The sequence below is a fragment of the Silurus meridionalis genome, chromosome 10 (genome assembly GCF_014805685.1).
Source record: "Silurus meridionalis isolate SWU-2019-XX chromosome 10, ASM1480568v1, whole genome shotgun sequence".
In the NCBI taxonomy this organism is placed as follows: domain Eukaryota; kingdom Metazoa; phylum Chordata; class Actinopteri; order Siluriformes; family Siluridae; genus Silurus; species Silurus meridionalis.
Genome location: NC_060893.1, coordinates 2,860,691 through 2,879,515, shown reverse-complemented (window position 1 = coordinate 2,879,515; position 18,825 = coordinate 2,860,691). Strand labels below are relative to the sequence as shown.

Sequence of the window (18,825 nt, the reverse complement as noted above, 5' to 3'; positions counted from 1 at the left end):
TTAGACTTGTTCTGACATCAGCATAAAAATCTCCTAAAGTAAGCTTTAAAAGAATGCAAAAATCAGGTGAATAAGATTTCAGGTTAGTTATTGAATTTTTGTGCCCAGTGATGCCAATGATATTATGTGTTTTTTTCTCTAATGGTGAACTTTATGGACAAAAGATTAAATAAATAAATAAAATCTTTCCTTCAATTGAAGTCAGCTGCAATTGTAGGAAGAGTTAGCCTAAGGAAGTTGCTACATTAACGTCGAGGTTCTTTTGCAGTTTTTACATTTTTTATATTTGCACCATAAATATTAGCTTAAATGAACTACATCTGCTTATTTTAGATTATATGTTCACATAAACACACATTGCATTATTTTCCTTAACAATTATTTGTATTTTTGTCCTTCTACAAACTTTTACCACAAAGCTGGAGGCAAACAATTGTCTTTGGATGCGGTAGAATAAAATTTTCCGTTAACTTGAACTTGGAAACCCAAACCTGTTCCAGCATGGCAATGCTCTGTGCACATGAATGCTTTACATAGTTTGGAGGGGAAATCTTGAGTGGCCTCCTATAGAGCTCTGATCTTAACCCTACTGAACACCTTTGTCATGAATGTTAAAGCTGACGTCTACTGTGGACATAAGTGTCCAGTGCTTATACTGGGCATTCAGCTTCTGAAGCGGAGAAGGATAGAATGCCTGTAGCCTAAAAGGTCATGGGACGACCGAGGGCACCTTAGGAATGTAACCCGCTCTAGGGTACAAAAAGGCACTGGCCATAATAAAACTGGCCAGGTCCCTGAGGAAGCCGGGGCAGGGCGGGCACCGAGTAACGCGGTCCAATGTGCCACTTCACAGCCAAATCCCCAGAACATCCTGAGTCAGGACTCTGTTTCTGTGCCTCCCCGACAGCTATGGTGTGCAGGGATGCAGGGACCTGACTTCGCCGACGTATTGCATACTGACAGCACCCCAGGCCTCCAAACCTCGCCTACATCAGTACCTGACTTTGCTAACACCCTTGTGGCTGAGCGAAATCTCCACAAAATGTAGTGGAACATCTTTCCAGAATAGTGGAGTTTATTATAACAGCAAATTGAAACTATGTGTGGAATGGGATGTTCAGAAAAGCCCAAACTTTAACCATACTGTATAGTGTATTATCTCGTATAAAATATCATTTAGAACTAGAAGGTAATCTGGTATCCAATAACATCTGGCCTGTAAAGGGTATCGTGTGATGAGGATGCTGTGGTGTCATATCAGGAATCATGCACCACAATAAAATCCTGATTATGTTTTTAGGTTGATTTTAAGGCTGCATTTAAACCTGAAGTGAGCACACCTACTTTATTTATCTATGTTTACACACGATCAGAATCACACGATCACACACCAGTACAGCGCTCCCAGCATTCCTGCTACTTTTTGAATGTGTCCTAAATGTTTTCATTTCGAAGCATCTCAAGCAACTTCTTTGATTCATGCTGGATCTCTGTAATGGTGTTAAAACGTTGAGCTGGACCTTCATGGGTAATGCGTCAAATTTGTATTGATTTATTTTGTTATATTTACATTTTTAACATAAATCTATAGACTGTATCCAACTTAAATGAAATCCAACACACACATAGCAAGTCTGTATCCTGCTTATCTACAGAAGCCTGAACTGAACTCAGAATTCAACACATTCTATATATCAAACAAGACATACAGAGAAGTGTTAAGGTGATCTTAGACATTCTCTTGCATGTGTGTGTGTGTGTGTGTGTGTGTGTGTGTGTGTGTGTGTGTGTGTGTAGACATCCCTGTGCTTTTATATCTCAGAAAGTTCCATTAAGTAAAATAACCGAATTACATTAAATATAATGGTTACAAAGACGAGAGTGTGTGTGTGTGTGTGTGTGTGTGTGTGTGTGTGTGTGTGTGTGTGTGTGTGTGTATACCTGGGGCGGATAACTCTCTCAATGTTCTTTAGTGCAGTACCAGGAGAGGGAGGGGAACAGTCTGGAGTCAGGCTGCTGTAGTCATCACCATGGTTACGCTGCTCCACATCGCCAGTCGAAGCGTTCAAAGAGTGGCCTTGAGAGAGAGAGAGAGAGAGAGAGAGAGAGAGAGAGAGAGATAGATAGATAGATAGATAGATAGATAGATAGATAGATAGATAGATAGATAGATAGATAGATAGATAGATACACAGACAGACAGACAGACAGACAGACAGACAGACAGATAATGCCCTGTTAATCTCCATCATCAAATCAAATGAACAGAGTGTATACAGTGAGAGGAACCACCTCATCCATCAAGGACTTTTACAGCTCTAATTTGACTCAGAATCACTATTCACACTACTGAGAAAGCCCGAGGCAGAGCACTAGTCATGATGCATACTGGTGTGTATAGAATGCAGAGTGTACAATCAAAGAAGTGAGGAATTAATGCTCTGTGGCTGATCTATGCTCAGAAGGAGTTACTTGATTTCAAGATCACAGCGAAATCGGATAATTTTATAGATCCAGCGTCTACGAACAGATATCCCGCTCCAAATAAATTATGTTCCGAAAAGGAGTCAGTCTGTGAATTCACCATCAGTGGTGGACAGTAAAGAAGTTAATGTAATTCGTTACTGTACATAAGTAGGTTTTTTGCGTATCTGCACTTTACTGAAGTATTTTTATTTGCGGAGACCTTTACATTAACTTCACTACATTTCAAAGTTAAATATCTTTTTTTCAAATCAGTATAGTTGCTCCGGTATCAATTCATTAACTGTCCGTGTGGAAACATAGCAAATATTCCTTTTGGTGTCCTGATGATTTACATAATTTAAACTAACTTTAAAACACTTTAAAACAGGAATATTTTGTCTTCATGCTCTATGTTGAGTTTGGTTTCACTAATAATAAACATACATTTGCATAAAGCATCCATATTTCTCCATGTTCATGTTGCTTAGAGTATTAAAAACATAAAGTATTGATATATGGTACATTTAGAACAGATAGAAATGAGCAATTTCTTATTTTGCAAATAAATATTTTAATCGATTGACGATATATTATTATATTTATATGATGTGAGGTCCAGTTACCAGCGTGACACTAAAACAGGTGGTAGTAATGGCTACTTTTTACTTAAGTACATGTCAGAACCCAAACTTCTTCACTTTATATAGTCAGTACTTCAACTTTTACCTGAGTATTTTAAAACATGAGTATCTGTACTTAAGTGAAGAATGTATGTACTTTGCCACCTCTGGTCAAATGCCACCAACCAGATTCTTAAAGTATATACTTTAACATATATGATAAATGATAAATATAATTTTATATCATTTTATCATTATAGTGCTCTAAATTACACTTTTTTAATTCAAAAATAATATAAAAATAATTGAAAATCTTTTAGGAACTGTTCAAATATACATACATAGGGACTGATTTCTGAGGTAACAAAAAAAAAAAAACTGAGGTAACGTGTACACTGCACTGTCCTTTTCTTTCACCTCCTTTTTGTTACCTCAGAAAACATTTTGATGAGCACCAGACTTTCCAAATTTCTGAGGTAACAACTGCAATTACAGTGCAAAATTGTAATCATTGATAAGTGAAATTGCATTTAGAGACAGTACAAGAAAGATTCCCAGATGTTCCAATAAAGTTTATCAGGGCAGGACTCAAGTGAACACAAGTTACAAGCAAGGTAAGAATTTGTCACTCACTCAAACAAACACACACACAAACACATACAAAATAATTGTAAAAAATTAATGCATTTTTTCTTTTTATCTTTTTTTTTTAGAAAAAATGAGTAGGTGTCACCAGGCTTTAGCAAAACTTGTCTGTAAATTGGACTCTGCTTCGCTCTGCTCTGACAATCACCATAGATTACAGTATATAATTTGTGAAAATGCATTGTTTTGTTGTGAGTTTATTCCACCTGCATATATCCTGCAGAAGACAATTTGCAAACCCATGCATAACTTTATATCCATCCTGCGCAATAGTCCTGCACGAATTGTTTTAAATAGACCTGCAGGGATGTAATTCCTACATAAAATTGTTTTCTTCATAGAATTTCTGCAGATATTCCTACAAGAAAATGAGCTGAAAATCCTGCATAATAATCCTGCAGGATTTCTGCAGTTTTTTTTTGTAAGGTCAACAACTTAATTGGAAATATATAAAGGAATTGTTCTTTTCTTAGTGCAAGGAATCATGAAAACCGTGCTAACATACCATACCAGACTTCTATAGCCGTTGAGCTTCTTCTGCAAACTTTTACCACAATGTTGAAACCACACAGTTGCATAGGACATCTCTGGATGTGGTAGCATTGCAATTCTTCCTTATTTTTGGCATTTGGTAGATGCCCTTATTCATAACAACTTACTGTAGAACTAAGCAGTTGACGTTTAGGAACCTTTTAAATTAAAAGTAATTAAACAGTACTGAAATGTGCTATAGGAAATAAATATGAATATATTCAGTAATAAATATAAATATATTATTAATTAAAAAATTATAAATTATAAATATAATTTAGCGCTCTCCGTGCAGCACGTAGTCTTGCATGTAAAAACAAATAGCATGTGGCATCAATGATTCGCCTCTAGAGGCCGCACTTAGAATGTCGAAATGAAAATGGAAAAATCTGTACTGTATGGATTTTTGCTGATAGCCGATATTTCCAGGAATCAGTGCTTCAACCACTATTAATAACTGAGGGACCTTTTCATTCAAAAGTTGACCTTTATTATCAAATACAGAAATTATATGTGTAAAACATATAATTAAAATGTCTCTGGCATTGTTCAGAGGGCCATTTCAAATGTGGGGGCAGAACCCATTCGGCCTGCGGCCTGTAGTTTAAAGACCCTGCTCTAAATAAACAGTGACCAATGACTGTAGCAAATGGACATCTTGCCCCAAGTTGCTTTAGGATAAACTATAAACCCTTCTTGATGGAACAGATAAGGCTTCCCTACATGTTCCTACATGATTTGTTACTATTGCACATCACTTCTTCCAGCATGCCATGTGGTGGTGGTTGAGGTGCACAAGGGCTCCTCTAGCTGGAACCATTGTCTAATGTTATTTCCTAAACTTCGAACATTAACTGGGCCAAAACACAGAAATCAGACTTTAAGAATAAGATGGCAGCTAATCTGGCAAGTCAAGAGCACCTCAGATCTTTTTCACCAATCTCTATGGAATCAAAATACCTGAAATAGATTGCTTAAGGGAAGGTCAATTCCTATCTTTAATTCCAGCATCAGCAAATTATGCAGACCCTAAAAATAATTTGGGCATCAGCAGTGGCACTGACTATCCAGTACAACTGACAAAGTTTTGATAAAATTTGGTCTTTGCAAAGCAAATCAATGCATTCTCTGTATATGAACGTTTCCTTTCAGAAACTTGAGCTGCATCAACAACGCTTTGGGAATGCTTCCATGACCATGTCCATGACCATGCTCTGAATCACGTGTGTAATCTGTCCAAGGAAATATCTAGCTTGGCGACAGCATGAGTAACTACCTCCAGGAGCTCCTTGAAAAGGACTGGCTGAGAAGGGTTGTCTGCGGATTCGCCGGTTTCTTTCCCCTGTGAGGAGAGTGCCGGAGAATCCGCTGACAACCCTTCTCATCCAGTCTTTTTCGAGGAGCTCCTGGAGGTAGTTAGTCATGCTGTCGCCAAGCTAGATATTGTTTGGCGAGATGAGAAGCAAAAAACAACGTCCGCTTAGCAAGCTGGATGTTTCAGGGTGTGACGATCTCCAGTGAGTGCCTCCATAGTGGATTGGGGGGCTCGCTGTCTCAGAAGGCCCCTAGGGCTGCCGCAGGGCACCGCCCAGGTTGCTCTAGGCATACCAGACACCAATCTCGAAAGATTATCTAGCAATTCAATTCATTTTTATTTGTATAGCACTTTTAACAATGAAGATTGTCTCAAAGCAGCTTTACACAGATAATGTGGTGCTAAAAATTAATAATATGTTCTTAATATGTGTAAGTTTGTCCCTGACAAGCAAGCCGGTGGCGACCATGGCAAGGAAAAACTTCCTGAAATGGCACAAGGAAGAAACCTTGAGAGGAACCAGACTCAAGAGGGAACCCATCCTCATCTGGGTTGGACCGAATGTCCATTAATTACAGATAAACAATGTTGCGGGGTACAGTGATGGTGATCAGAAGCGAACTACAGTCCAAATCCATCCTCAAAGCTCTCTTTCTTACTCCAAAACTTTATAGAACCAATCTTCAATTCGAAGAGGACACTATTCAGAGGCAAGCCTGGAAACACCTGCCGGACGTATCTCAATGTGTCTTGCGCACTATAAAAAAAGGATATTCAATTCAGTTCAGGTCTCGTCCTTCAAGGTTCAACAAGGTGTGTTCCACTCTGGTGGGACCCAAGCAGGCTCTGGTCATGGAACAGAAAGTAAACACTCTCTTAGGGAAGGAGGCCATCAAGGTGGTCCCACTACTAGACAGAGTCTGGGTTCTACAGCCGGTACTTCATAGTTCCCAAGAATGATGTAGGTCTATTTTAGATTTAGGTCAGCTGAATTGCTCTCTATTAAGACTAAGGTGCAAGATGCTCATCCTGAAACAGGTTGTGTCCTAATTCAGGTCCGAGGGCTGGTTTCTCACCATAGATCTGAAGGACACTTATTTTCATGACTCTATCCTTCCTTCATACAGCAAGTTCCTAAGGTTTGCTTTTGGGGCCAAAGCTTACCAACATCGGGTCCTTCCGTTTGGCCATGCACTCTCATGCATTCTCTGAGGCTCCGCTGAGACTCCGAGGCATCCACATACTCAACTATATCGACTAAAATTCTGTAAAGCTGCTTTGAGACAATGTCTGTTGTGAAAAGCGCTATAGAAATTACCTTGACTTGACTTGAGGACTGGTTGATATTAGCTCGATCAGAGCACCTGCTGACCCGGCATCGAGATGTCATTCTTGCTCATAAGAAGGAATTTATATATATGTACATAGTGCAACATCTTAACCACTAGTGAGGAACATTGGAATTAACAGGTTTCTCTGACTACTTTGGGGTTTCTCTGACTACTTTATCTGCAGGGCTGAGTGCACCAGTCATAAAGCGTAAACAATATTTCTGTAATACGTCTCTTTTTTGCAGACCTTTTTGAGGATCTTCTCAATGCATGCAGCTTCTGGTCAGTAATTTTAATGGGGGCATTATGACATTTTCTATTACAAAGGAATTACAATGGAATTAGGTTGGATTAATAAATAAATAAGTTTAAATTTAAAATGTAAAAACTCCCTAATATGATCTAAGGAAGAAAAAACAGATTCAAAACGAAACTCATCCTCAATCTCCATCATGTCAAACAATGCTAATTTAAAGTGGCAAGGAACAGCATTATCAATTAATAGGTAATGCTGACATGTGGCTAAATTATAATCATACAATTTGTAGAAGTTTACCAGTTTCGTCAGAATACTTTCATTAAAAAAAATTTATTAAGCTTTATGCTGGGTCTGTTTTAGCTAGCTGACATTAGGTACAAAATAATTTGAGTAGTAAAAAGTAATGTAAGAAGCAAATGTAAAGAAAATAAACTTATAAACAACAATCAAAATGGTTTTAATTAAAAATAGTTTCTTGCCATTATTTTCACTAAGAAGTTAAGAAGTTAACTTCTTAGTGAAAATAATGGCAAGAAACTATTTTAAATAAACATCAGAATGGAAAGGTTAACTTTTATATTCCATGATTTCTATTTCTTTCTTGAGTTCAATTCAAATAAGTTAACTAGTTAACCTACACTATACTGCCAAAGGTTTGTGGACACCTGATCATAAGTATTGTATGTGCTTTTAGACATTTGTGCTCTTCAGCCACAAGGGTGTTAGTAAAGTCAGGTACTAATGTAGGTAAGGATGTGAGAAGGTGAGGAGGCCTGGGGTGCAGTCAGTGTTTACATTTATCCCAAAGGTGTTCAGTAGGGATGAGGTCAGAGCTCTATAGCAGGTCGATCAAGATCTTCCTCTCCAAACTATGTGAAACATATCTTCATGAAGCTCGTTTTGGGCACAGGGGCATTGCCACACTGGAACAGGTTTGGGTTTTCCAAATTGAAGTGAATGCAGAATTTTATTTTACCGTATCCGAAGACGTCCCATACAATTCTGTGCCTCCAGCTTTGTGGTAAGAGTTTAGAGAAAAACTACATATGGCAGGAAAGGTCAAGTGTCCCAATACTTTTGGCAATATAGTGTAGCTAAATAAAAAATTAAAAAACTTGCATAATTCATTCAAAACTTATGTAGTTGTAATGAACAAATAGCTAGCGAATTGTTCACCTTTTCTATTACAGTTTGCTTATGTTTGGTATCAGTTAACAAACTAGTCTAAACTGAATACAGGAAAAACTGCAAAGAAAGAACTCCAGATTGAGAAATAATTTTTTATGTTATTATCAGGGTCTCATTTACAGCTGAGGTTAATTTCTGAGTTGTTTTCTGAGCATATCAGTTTATTTAGCTGCTAGTCCATTTTTTAATGGGGTCAAACTGGCCTTCAACAAATCATTAAGTTTGCATGTATATCCGGATTTTCAAATGAATGCCCACTATAACAATATACAAATAACAAGAAAATGACCATGGTAAAGAGCACCTTAGTAAACCCAACTCAGAAACTTCAAATAAGTCCACACACACACACACACACACACACACACACACACACACACACACACACACATACACACACACACACACACACACACACACACACACACACACACACACACACTTCTTCCTATATCTTGCTAGTGTTCCTCCTCATACACACCAACAAGGGCATATCGTGAATTCTGGAGTCCCTTCTTTCCGTCGCTTTCTTTTCCCTTTCTTATGCAAACGAAACTGGAATATTCATGAAGCCCTAAACTGCACTGCATAATTTATTAAACTGTCAGCCTCTCTTAGCGTACCACAATGAGATTGTGTCACTCTTTTCCGTCGTTCTGGAACTGCATTTTCACTTCAAGTAGGTGGTGAAGGAGACGCTTAGTGCACATTAGAGCGTTTGTCTTCACTGATGGATAACAACACTGCAAGCTCAACACACTCATATTCACTTAGCAGAATGAAGCTATGTACAGAGGGGTACAGGCAATACATAGGATGTTCAATCCTACCACAGACAGGGGCACTTAGCGTCCTCTTCTACATCCAGTAACCCTCTATGCCCAGTTTACTGGATGGATAAATAAATGGATGAATGGATGGATGGACTACGTCATTATACACAGGGAAAGACAGAATGGCAGTTTGAGTCAAAAACAGAAAAAAGGCAGGCGGGCGGACGGACCAACGGGCGGGCGGGCGGGATGGCTAGGCAAGCAGGCAGGCAGGCAGGCAGGCAGGCAGACAGACAGACATACAGACAGAAAGATACCATAGTTTGCAAAGCAGTGCATATAGCTCTCTGTTGTAGGGTTGTCACAGAGAGGAGGATGTGGAATGAAATGTACAGCCTCTACAAACAATTCATTTTGTGCTCAAACATCCAACCTGATCTAAGTTTAGGATCCATTAGACTCTATGGACTTTAAGGCCAACCTGAAAATTAACTGAAATGATGACTGTAAACATCAAAGGCATCTTTACCTTGTCATTGCTGACCATGCAATAATCTACAGCTAGGACGTTGTAGAATGAAAAAAACAGCCATTACTGTAAATCCACACGAATAGATTTGAGCTTGTGCAGTTTGCCACAGATGCAGGTTGAGAGATCTGACTAGTGCGCTCTCTGACCATCAATCAAAGGACGTGAAAATGCAGACATTATTGTACACCTTCTAGCGAGCCCCTGTGTCGCTAACTTGAAATCTGATTAGTTAAAGCAACAGCTTAAAACAACTTGAAGTTTATGATGAAAAAAGCCTGCAGGTCTTGATCCAGAAGATCTTAAGTGATGTTTTATCCTCGGTTCATTTTGAAATAAAACATGGCCAAATAAAAAGTCTACAAACAGGTTATATAATTTGGTTATATAATAATGGTTAAACTGCAAAAACTCCTCATCTAGTCAAGACTTACAATCTTATTTCTAGCCATGAAAATGTAATTGATGAAAATAAAATACTATGCAAGAGCAGATAGTTATTATTATAAATGTTTTAAGATTATTTATCTTTTTTCTTAGTTAGTATAGATTAATCTTTTAAACTTTATTTTAGCTGTAATAATTGGTTTAAAGGTAAAATAAAGCTCTCATTAACTACACTTTGGACTTCATTAATATTATTTATTCCAAATGCTTGTTTTATTTCAACACATTTATTTACATCCTAACAACAAATTTTAGGAGTCTGCAGTATGAATTCACCCCACTCTTAACATTATCCAGTACGGTTATTATTTTCAAAACTGTTCTTTATACACTAAAGTAAACAAAGTACAACATTTTTCTGTAGTTTGAATAAAGTTTCTCATGTTGAAAATATATATATATATATATATATATATATATATATATATATATATATATATATATATATATATATATATATATATATATAAACAAGCTAGTTTTAAATTTAATGAGACAAAATCAGCTGCTTGGAATACATTTTTAATACTTATTTGAAGACATATTTTTCTTATCCTAACCCTAGAAACCCTTATTTTAAGAAATGATCTTGGCAGGTCATTGAACTTGTATCTAGTCTGTATCTTCTTAAATCATGCATTTCTTATATTTAGACGATTATTTTTGCAGTGCATTAAATTGGTATAATTCAAAAACAAAACTCTGTAAAATGCTGTGATACACTAAAACTTAGTATCCTACTGGCTGCAGTTATCTCATGTGGTTCACCAGATTAAAGCGATGGACTTGAAAACGCCCTCGTGCCACCATGCTGACTGCGCCAACTGATACGCAAAAATACGAGATACTATCCCTCGAATGATACACTGTGTTCATTCATGATGTCTGGCAGGAGAAGAAATCCCTATAAATAATCTTTAATACTGTCTGTATCTTCTAATATAAACCACACACACACATACACACACACACACACACACGCACGGTTCACAGCACCCTACAGCATTATATAAACAGTGTGATGGTGAGCCCTGACTCACACAAAGCCTCTCGCTGCAGCAGGTGTGAATCAGCCTGCCTACAGGCATCTTAGCTCGGCTGCAGCAGAGCCATGGCAACCCACAGGTGACTTGCCCGGACTGTTTCCACGGCAACCTCGCATCTCCGAACATGTTAATGCAACCACAGCAGAAATTTGAATCTGAAAAATTTCTGCCCATCTGAAATTTCTTTATCACGCGGTGCATGTGTGGGAACCTCTAGGGTACGAATGTAACCCTAGTTCCCTGAGGAATGAGACGCTGAGTCGGAACAGTTTGGGAATGCGGCTGCATTGTCCAAGCCCTGAATAATGTGTGTAACCAGTCAAAAGTAGAGGCAGGCTGTCACCGGCTGGGTGACACCATGACCAGGAAGTATAAAACGCACACGGAGTGAAGCCGGCGCCAGCTTCTGTAACAGAGGAGGAGGTGTGGCATAGAGACGCAGCTCCTAGTCCCCTCAGGAAACTAGTGTTACATACGTAACCTAGAGACATTCCATTTCGGGAACTCTAGCTGCTTTTCAGGAACTCTAGCTGCTAGCCGCTTTGGGAACGAGAGTCTAATACCATCACACTGACCAGTCCCTGACTAGTGTGAAAGAGCACAGCTAGGTCGAAGGACAAAAGTGCCAGAAGGTTGGAAAACCTGACAAAGGTGAGCGGGGTGGACCAGCCTGCAGCATGCAGAGGTCTTGGAGGGACACTCCAGAGGACCAAGCCTTAGAGGCTGTCGCACTCTGGGTCAAATGCGCTCTGACCCCGAATGGAGGTTCAATCTATCCTGGTCTGGTCCCACTGAGGCACTCTTGGTCAGGAGCGGGTCTGCCTAATGAATGTCCCGACATGGGGGCATGATACTCCGAAACAGCTAGCGTAGACTTTAACAGTGGTTGGAGCCAACCCATTTGTGAACTGTTCCTGCAGGAAATCCAGCACTGAACCTGGACTGGGTCGAATTGGTGCTGAGTGCACCACACAGTGAACAGACGCCATCTCGCAGCATATGACCTCCTCATGGAGGGGACAGTGCGACATCTCTAGAGATGTGAACATGTCCAAACCTTTACCAGATTTGCTTGACCACGTAAAGGTGGAGGTGCCCGGATCTGAGGTCCGGGAGAAAACACTTCAAAGCCAGAAGTCCAGCCAGCATCTCTAGGCAATTGATGTGCCATTAGTAAATGGGGGCCGTCCCATAGACCTTGCGCAGAGTGGCCACTCATGAATGCTTCCGACCCTGTGAGGGACACATTCATTGTTAACACTATGCGATTCGTTGTTAGCACTATGCGAAGACCGAGGACTCCCAAGACGAGGACTCAGAATAGAAACCTCAAACATCTAACGCATGTAGGGAAGGTGCTGGGTGATAAGGCAAGACCAAATGTATGGACCTGCTATTGGTATGCTTTGATCCCAAAAGCAAACCTCAGAAACTTCCTTTGAGAAGGGAGGATCGGTAAATGAGAGTACGCATCCTTTAGATCTACCCTGAAATACCAGTCCTTGGATCTTCTTGAGGGTCAGTATTTTTAATTATTTTTAATTTATTTTTATTATAGATCTAGAATAGGACGCAACCCACTGTCCGTTTTGGGAACTATGAAGTACTGGCTGTAAAACCCGGACTCTGTCTGGCGGAGGGACCACCTCGATGGCCTCCTTCCTCAGGAGAGTGTCTACTTCTTGTTCCATGACCAGAGCCTGCTAGCTTCGGACCAGAGTGGGGCAGACCCATCAAGACACGTCTGGCAGAACTATCCAGGCATCCAGGTGCTCTTTTAAAGGTATCAGTCTCTCGAGACTGACCTCCGGTCTGCCGGTGACGAGACCGGGCGGAAACCAAGGAGGCAGCTCTCTGGAGCTGGCCATGCCCTGAAACACAATCCATGGCTTTGTCCCTGTCAGAAATCTCGGACAGGGTAAGCTACAGATTTAGCGTGCTCCGCTCCCAAGCAAGCGACGCATGGGCTGTGCTTTGTGCACATTCAAAACAATTGCTTGCTTTTTGGACATTTACCATTTACCTAAAGGGGACAAGCACACAGAGAAGAAGCAGAAGCTGAAGCAGAAGCTGAAGCAGAAGCTGGTGCCGGCTTCACTCAAAATGCGTTTTATACTTTCCCCACCGGTGACAGCTTGCCTCCAATTTTTACTGACTACACGTTATTCAGAGCATGGACAATGCAGCCGCGTTCCCAAAGCGTTCTGATGCAACTCGAGTTCCTGGAAGGGAACACTGGGAACATGAAAACGTGAGCCGCAATCTGTACCGTATAATTTTGCGCATTATTATTATTATGATTATTATTATTATTATTATTATGTAGGGAAAAATTCTGACAAATGCTTTAGGCAGCATATTTGTCTGGTTCCTTTTAAAAAATATATATGGTTGAAAATAATGCTTTATTTATATAAATTTATATAAAAATTTTATTTTGTATCATTTGTAATCATTTTACATACTTCAGATTCAGGTAGGTGTTGTAGGGATGTGAAGGACTTTCAGCTGGACGGTGAGTGCCTCTTCATTTTTTTTAAGTGTGTATGTGGTGTGTGCGTGTATGTGTGTGTGTGTGTGTGTGTGTGTGTGTGTGTGTGTGTGTGTGTGTGTGCAGGTGTGTGTGTGTGTGCATCTGCGTCTGTGTGTGTGTGTGTATGTGTGTGCTTTAACAGCAGAGATTACTCTCAGGCGCAAAAAACACACCATGTAGATCGATGTACATAAAGCAAGTAAGATAGTAAGACCTTCTTTAAACACTGAATCTCAAAAGTCTACCAAATGAAAATACAAAGCAAGACTTTACAATTTCATGCAAATGCTCTATGACTTTCTGCACCGGTGAAATTCTCTCTTTGTATATCCTAGTGATGTTTGAAAGCTAGCCATGATACAGCACCCCTGGAGCACAGAGGGTTAAAGGCCATGCTTAAGGGAGTGGCAGCTTAGTGATACCGGGGCTTGAACTCCCGACCTTCTGATCAATAACCCAGAGCCTTAACCACAAACTATCGCTTACCTACATTATTTCAAGTTGATTTACCTAAAACTATTTGTACTTTTTTATTTTTAACCATTTAATGCAATTGTATGCTGTTTAAATGACATCTGATTAGACTTGGCAAAGCTCATTAAACTTTATCCTCTTCTCCACAAAAAGCTTTGCCAGTCAGAAACATGGCCCAAAATACAGGTGCTTCCCAAACACAATAAATTCAATTTCACAAATGAAAGATTTCACTGCCTAAAACCATTTCACATTTTGAAAATGCCTGTGTTTCTGTATCAGTGCCTCAACATTGCTAATCACCACACCACCTATGTATATGGTGCTGCAGATACAGTGCAATTCTTTGACATTTTCGAGGAACATAGAGGGGTTACTGCGGTTACTTAAAGAAAACTGTATCCCATACATTTTTCAGTTAAAGATATTTCATTAAGGATAATTCTGCTCAATGAATAAAAATTTAAAAACATTTGTATCTTTGAATATATTTTGCATATGAATACATATATATTTAATTTTTAACTTTTTAAAATTATATTCCACTTTAATTTATTTTTTCTTGCACTCTGAAGGAACCTCTGGGAAAAGAATTAGCTTTGGGATTAATAAAGTTTGATCTTGTGTTTTGTATAATAGTTTGTGAACACCTGACCATTGATTGTTATGTGCTATTTCTTGAATTTCCCATTCCACATTTACTCCCAATGTGCTCTTATAATAACCTCCACTCTTCTGGGAAGATGTTCCACTAGATTTTGTGTGGAGAATTTGTGCCCATGCAGCCTCAAGGGTGTTGAAAAAGTCAAATATTGATGTAGGTGAGAAGGTGAGGAGGCCTGGGAAGCATTCAGGGTTCACATTTGTTATGTTTAATAGAGTTCAAAGCTCTATAGCAGGAGGTTCTCCAAAATATCCAACTCTTGCAAAGCAGATATTCATGGAGGTGGATTTGTTCAATGGCTGGAACGTGTTTTTAGATCTCATAGTTCAAGTTGAGGGAATTTTTCATGCTATAAAGACGTCCTATACAATTATTCAATTTTGTTGTAACAGTTTTGGGGAAGTAGCACATTTAAAAATCTGGGTGTCGCAATACATTTGTCCAAATAGTGTACAGTACACAAATATTTGATCACATTTAATCAGAATTGCTCAAGCAAGAAATTGGTAAAAGGGTCACGAGCGTCACTGCATGTTGCAGGTGATCATTATAATGAAGTACGATATGACTTGAGATTGAGGAGGAAATGAGGAGGAGAACTGACCGTTGCGAGGGCAGCTGTTAAAGAGGTGGATGTCCAGCGAGCAGGGTTTACGAGTGACAGCTGTAGTCACTGACTCGTATGGATTGTCTTCTTCTTCAGGCGAGAAGACGTCCAGAGAGGAAGACTGGATGATCTCTACACAATGTTTAGACTCCTGCATGTTAAAAACAGAGCAGAAAAAAACGTTATTCAGCCGAAAATTCCCAAACCGACAAAGCTTATGAGCTGCAGATTAAAAAAAAGAGCGCGTTCACTTTCTGTCATCCAAAACCATCTTTCTGTCATCCATTTCTTTCTACCACTTTCATGACGGAAAAGAACTGTCTGTAAAGCATTTTGCACATGCAGGTCTCTTTTTTTACCGAAGTCCTTAAAGGCCATGCATTATCATATTTTTATTCTTTCCTGTTTTCTAATATCACAACTTCATTTTCTCGTGATCTTAACATATCAAATGTGTATTCATTCATGATGCTGCGATGCTTCTGCCTCTAAAACATGCTCTTACACAGAATACACAGAATACAGTCGTGATCACAAGAAAAGGGCTTCCGCACTTTTTATAATCTCAAACAAAAATAAACCCTGGTTTTGTCAACAGACACTGATTTCGAAAGTATCTGAGATGCCACAGATCAACATTCCCATCTACCAGCAAACTTCAAGCCCCACATGGGAACTTTCCGAACACCAGATGCACTGTCCTTCAAACCCTTCAAGAAACTGATCCATAGTTCAAGCTCAACTCATCGGCATGTCTCTACTGGAATTCAGGCAAAAAAAAAAAATCAACTGTTTGTAATAATTCTCCAAAGAATCCACTCTTCCTTTGTGGACCGTTTCCTGTACAGCATGGGTGGGAAACCTGAGCCACTCACTTCCTCTAAACTCCAACTGCTTACTAACTATCTCTCTCTCTCTCACACACACACACACACACACACACACACACACACTTTATCTCTGACGCTGTAAGGAAATTCCTGGGAAAATAAAAGGAAGTCGGCGGATAGGGAGGCGGAAAATAGTGACACAGAGACGTGTGTTTTCGGATCGGAGATTGGAATATTAGTTATAGATCTATTCTTATTGTAAAACATTTACAAGTCTGTATCTCTCTTTTTCTTTCTCACACACACACACACACACACACCAGACACACACACACACACACACACACACACACACACACACACACACACACACACACAAAGTAAGACAAGGAAGAAGCGAACAAGTGAAAAAATCACACACACACACACACACACACACACACACACACACACACACACACACACACACAGGCTAGTCTCGCACTGTAATCTGTACCTGTAAATCTGTCTGTTCTTCTGTCTTGACCATTGAATGTAAGACCAACTCGGCTAAATGTCCTCGTCTTTCCAAATATCCAGACCTCTCCCACGTCTCTTCTTCCCCCCTGTCCCCTTTCTCTCTCTCTCTCTCTCTCTCTCTCTCTCTCTCTCTCTCTCGCTGTCTGATGGCAGAGATATGGCCAAAGAGCAACTACGTGCAAAAAGGAAGCAAACACACAAACACGCAAGGCTTAAAGCATTAATTATCAGCTGCACTGTGACAGAAAATGCGCCTGAACCTCCAGTTGAAACTTCAACCCTGTCCCTGCACCATGTGACACCTGACAAACCTCAACTTCACCTTTTTGTCCCCAACTTCCCTCACTCCCTCGACCTTACCAGGTCACGTTTCCTTTCTCAAAAAAATGAAAAAAGGTCCAGGGTTAGATTCAGTTTTTTGTGATCTATTCCTGTTTCCCCCCCCAGTTTTGTGTTTTTTTTCCCAATTTGTTTTTATCCATTCTCTTTCAGTCTTTTGTAGAAACAGTAGCTACTGTATCTGATGTGAATGCGCTCTGTCATTTCCTGTGATTTTCTCATTACTGCTGCATGTCTGATTTTAGGGGGAAGACACTGGAGGTTCACTAGAGACACAGAAGCCCCTTTCACAGCACAGCATGGCAAGTAGTGGAGGAGTTTTAAAAAGACAGAAAAAAAAGAAAAAGCGTGGAGCGTTTGACACAAAAAAAAACGTTTGAAATCTTCAGTGAAGACACACAGGAACTGTGAAGCAACACGCCTGGGCAACAGCTGTTCAGAAACCTAATTATATATTTATTTAATACAATTTCCCAACAGTTAAAAGTGTAAAACTGGAAAAAATGTCAGCAGTTCAAGCCCTGGATTTGCTAAGTTGACACTCTTGGGGCCCTTGAGCAAAACCCTAAACCCTATTTGCTCGAGGGGCTCTGTATCATGGCGGACACTGCACTCTGACCCCAGCTTCCTGACATCCTGGGATATGTGCAAAAAAGACATCAGATATTTTAATCCTGAGTGAAGTGGTCTTGCCCCCAAGCTTTAACTCAAGGTCAGTTTCATTGCCATAAGAATACGTTGCATTTCTGAATTGATCCATAATGAAAAAAAAAACAATAATTAAAGCATGGTGTGTTTTGGATTGGTAAATCTGAGCTGCTAAACTTGCTGCTAATCTCCACACCAACCAAGATCTTCATTCTGATTTCTATAGACATTAATACTTATCCAGAGGGCCTTGCTCAAGGGCCCAGCAGTGGCAGCTTGGTAGTGCTGAGATTTGAACTTGTGACCTTACGTTTCAAAGTCTTAATAATCCACTGAGCTTTCACTTTCTCCTAGACAACTCTCTAATCTCACTTTCAGTCACTGGGCACAACCTTGGGGTAACCATGGGCAACCAGCTGGCCTTATCTTCTCTCAATGCTAATCAAACATGTTAATGTGGATTTCCTCTGGAGAATTTATCTGTTTCTTTCATATCAAAATTGGACTACTGCAACTCGCTCCTGGCACGTCTTTCCTGAAGGACGTTCAACCTCCGTTCCTCAACTCTCTGATTCAGAATGCAGCTGTACGATATCAGCCCACTGCTCCACTGTCCACCAACTCCTACAAAGTCAGAAAAATGAACCTCTCTACCTCACAACCCACACTTTAGCAGATTCAACAGTGGCCCAACAGTGGAAGCTTGATTGTGCTGGGTTTTGAACTTTTTGACTTTCTGATCAGTCCAAAATGTTCCTTCCCTTTTGCGTTGGTACTTTAGCTTTTGAGTATCAAAAAGTATTTATTGACAAAGACTTTTGTAAGTAACTCAGGATAAGGAAATTTATGCCAAGTGCCATAAATGTAAATAAAGTGATGCAGATTATAATGTTTTGATGCATCAATTTAAAAACCTGTGCATCAGATACAAGATGGCATTAGTATCACGATGCATTATTTATAAGATATTAGCATCTGTAAAAAGATTTATTTATATACTTTATGATTATTAGTAGATGCGCTCTATTTTTATTATTTAGAAAGTGACCAAAAATTTCTGA

At 39.6% G+C, this 18,825-nt stretch overlaps 1 protein-coding gene across 6 annotated transcripts in view; it reads right to left on the bottom strand.

Moving 5' to 3' along the window:
- anks1b (ankyrin repeat and sterile alpha motif domain containing 1B) overlaps positions 1–18,825 on the bottom strand; it is a 227,912-nt gene that overhangs the window by 113,461 nt on the left and 95,626 nt on the right. For 4 of the 6 annotated variants that reach the window (XM_046859927.1, XM_046859928.1, XM_046859929.1 and 1 more), the window contains 2 exons: positions 15,426–15,579; positions 1,944–2,077 (listed from right to left, as the gene is read on the bottom strand). In XM_046859927.1, coding sequence (XP_046715883.1) covers positions 1,944–2,077; positions 15,426–15,579 — 288 coding nt within the window. Of the gene's footprint in view, positions 1–1,943; positions 2,078–15,425; positions 15,580–16,754; positions 17,029–18,825 lie in introns of those variants that run through there. The other 2 variants (XM_046859932.1, XM_046859934.1) reach the window with 2 other exon arrangements.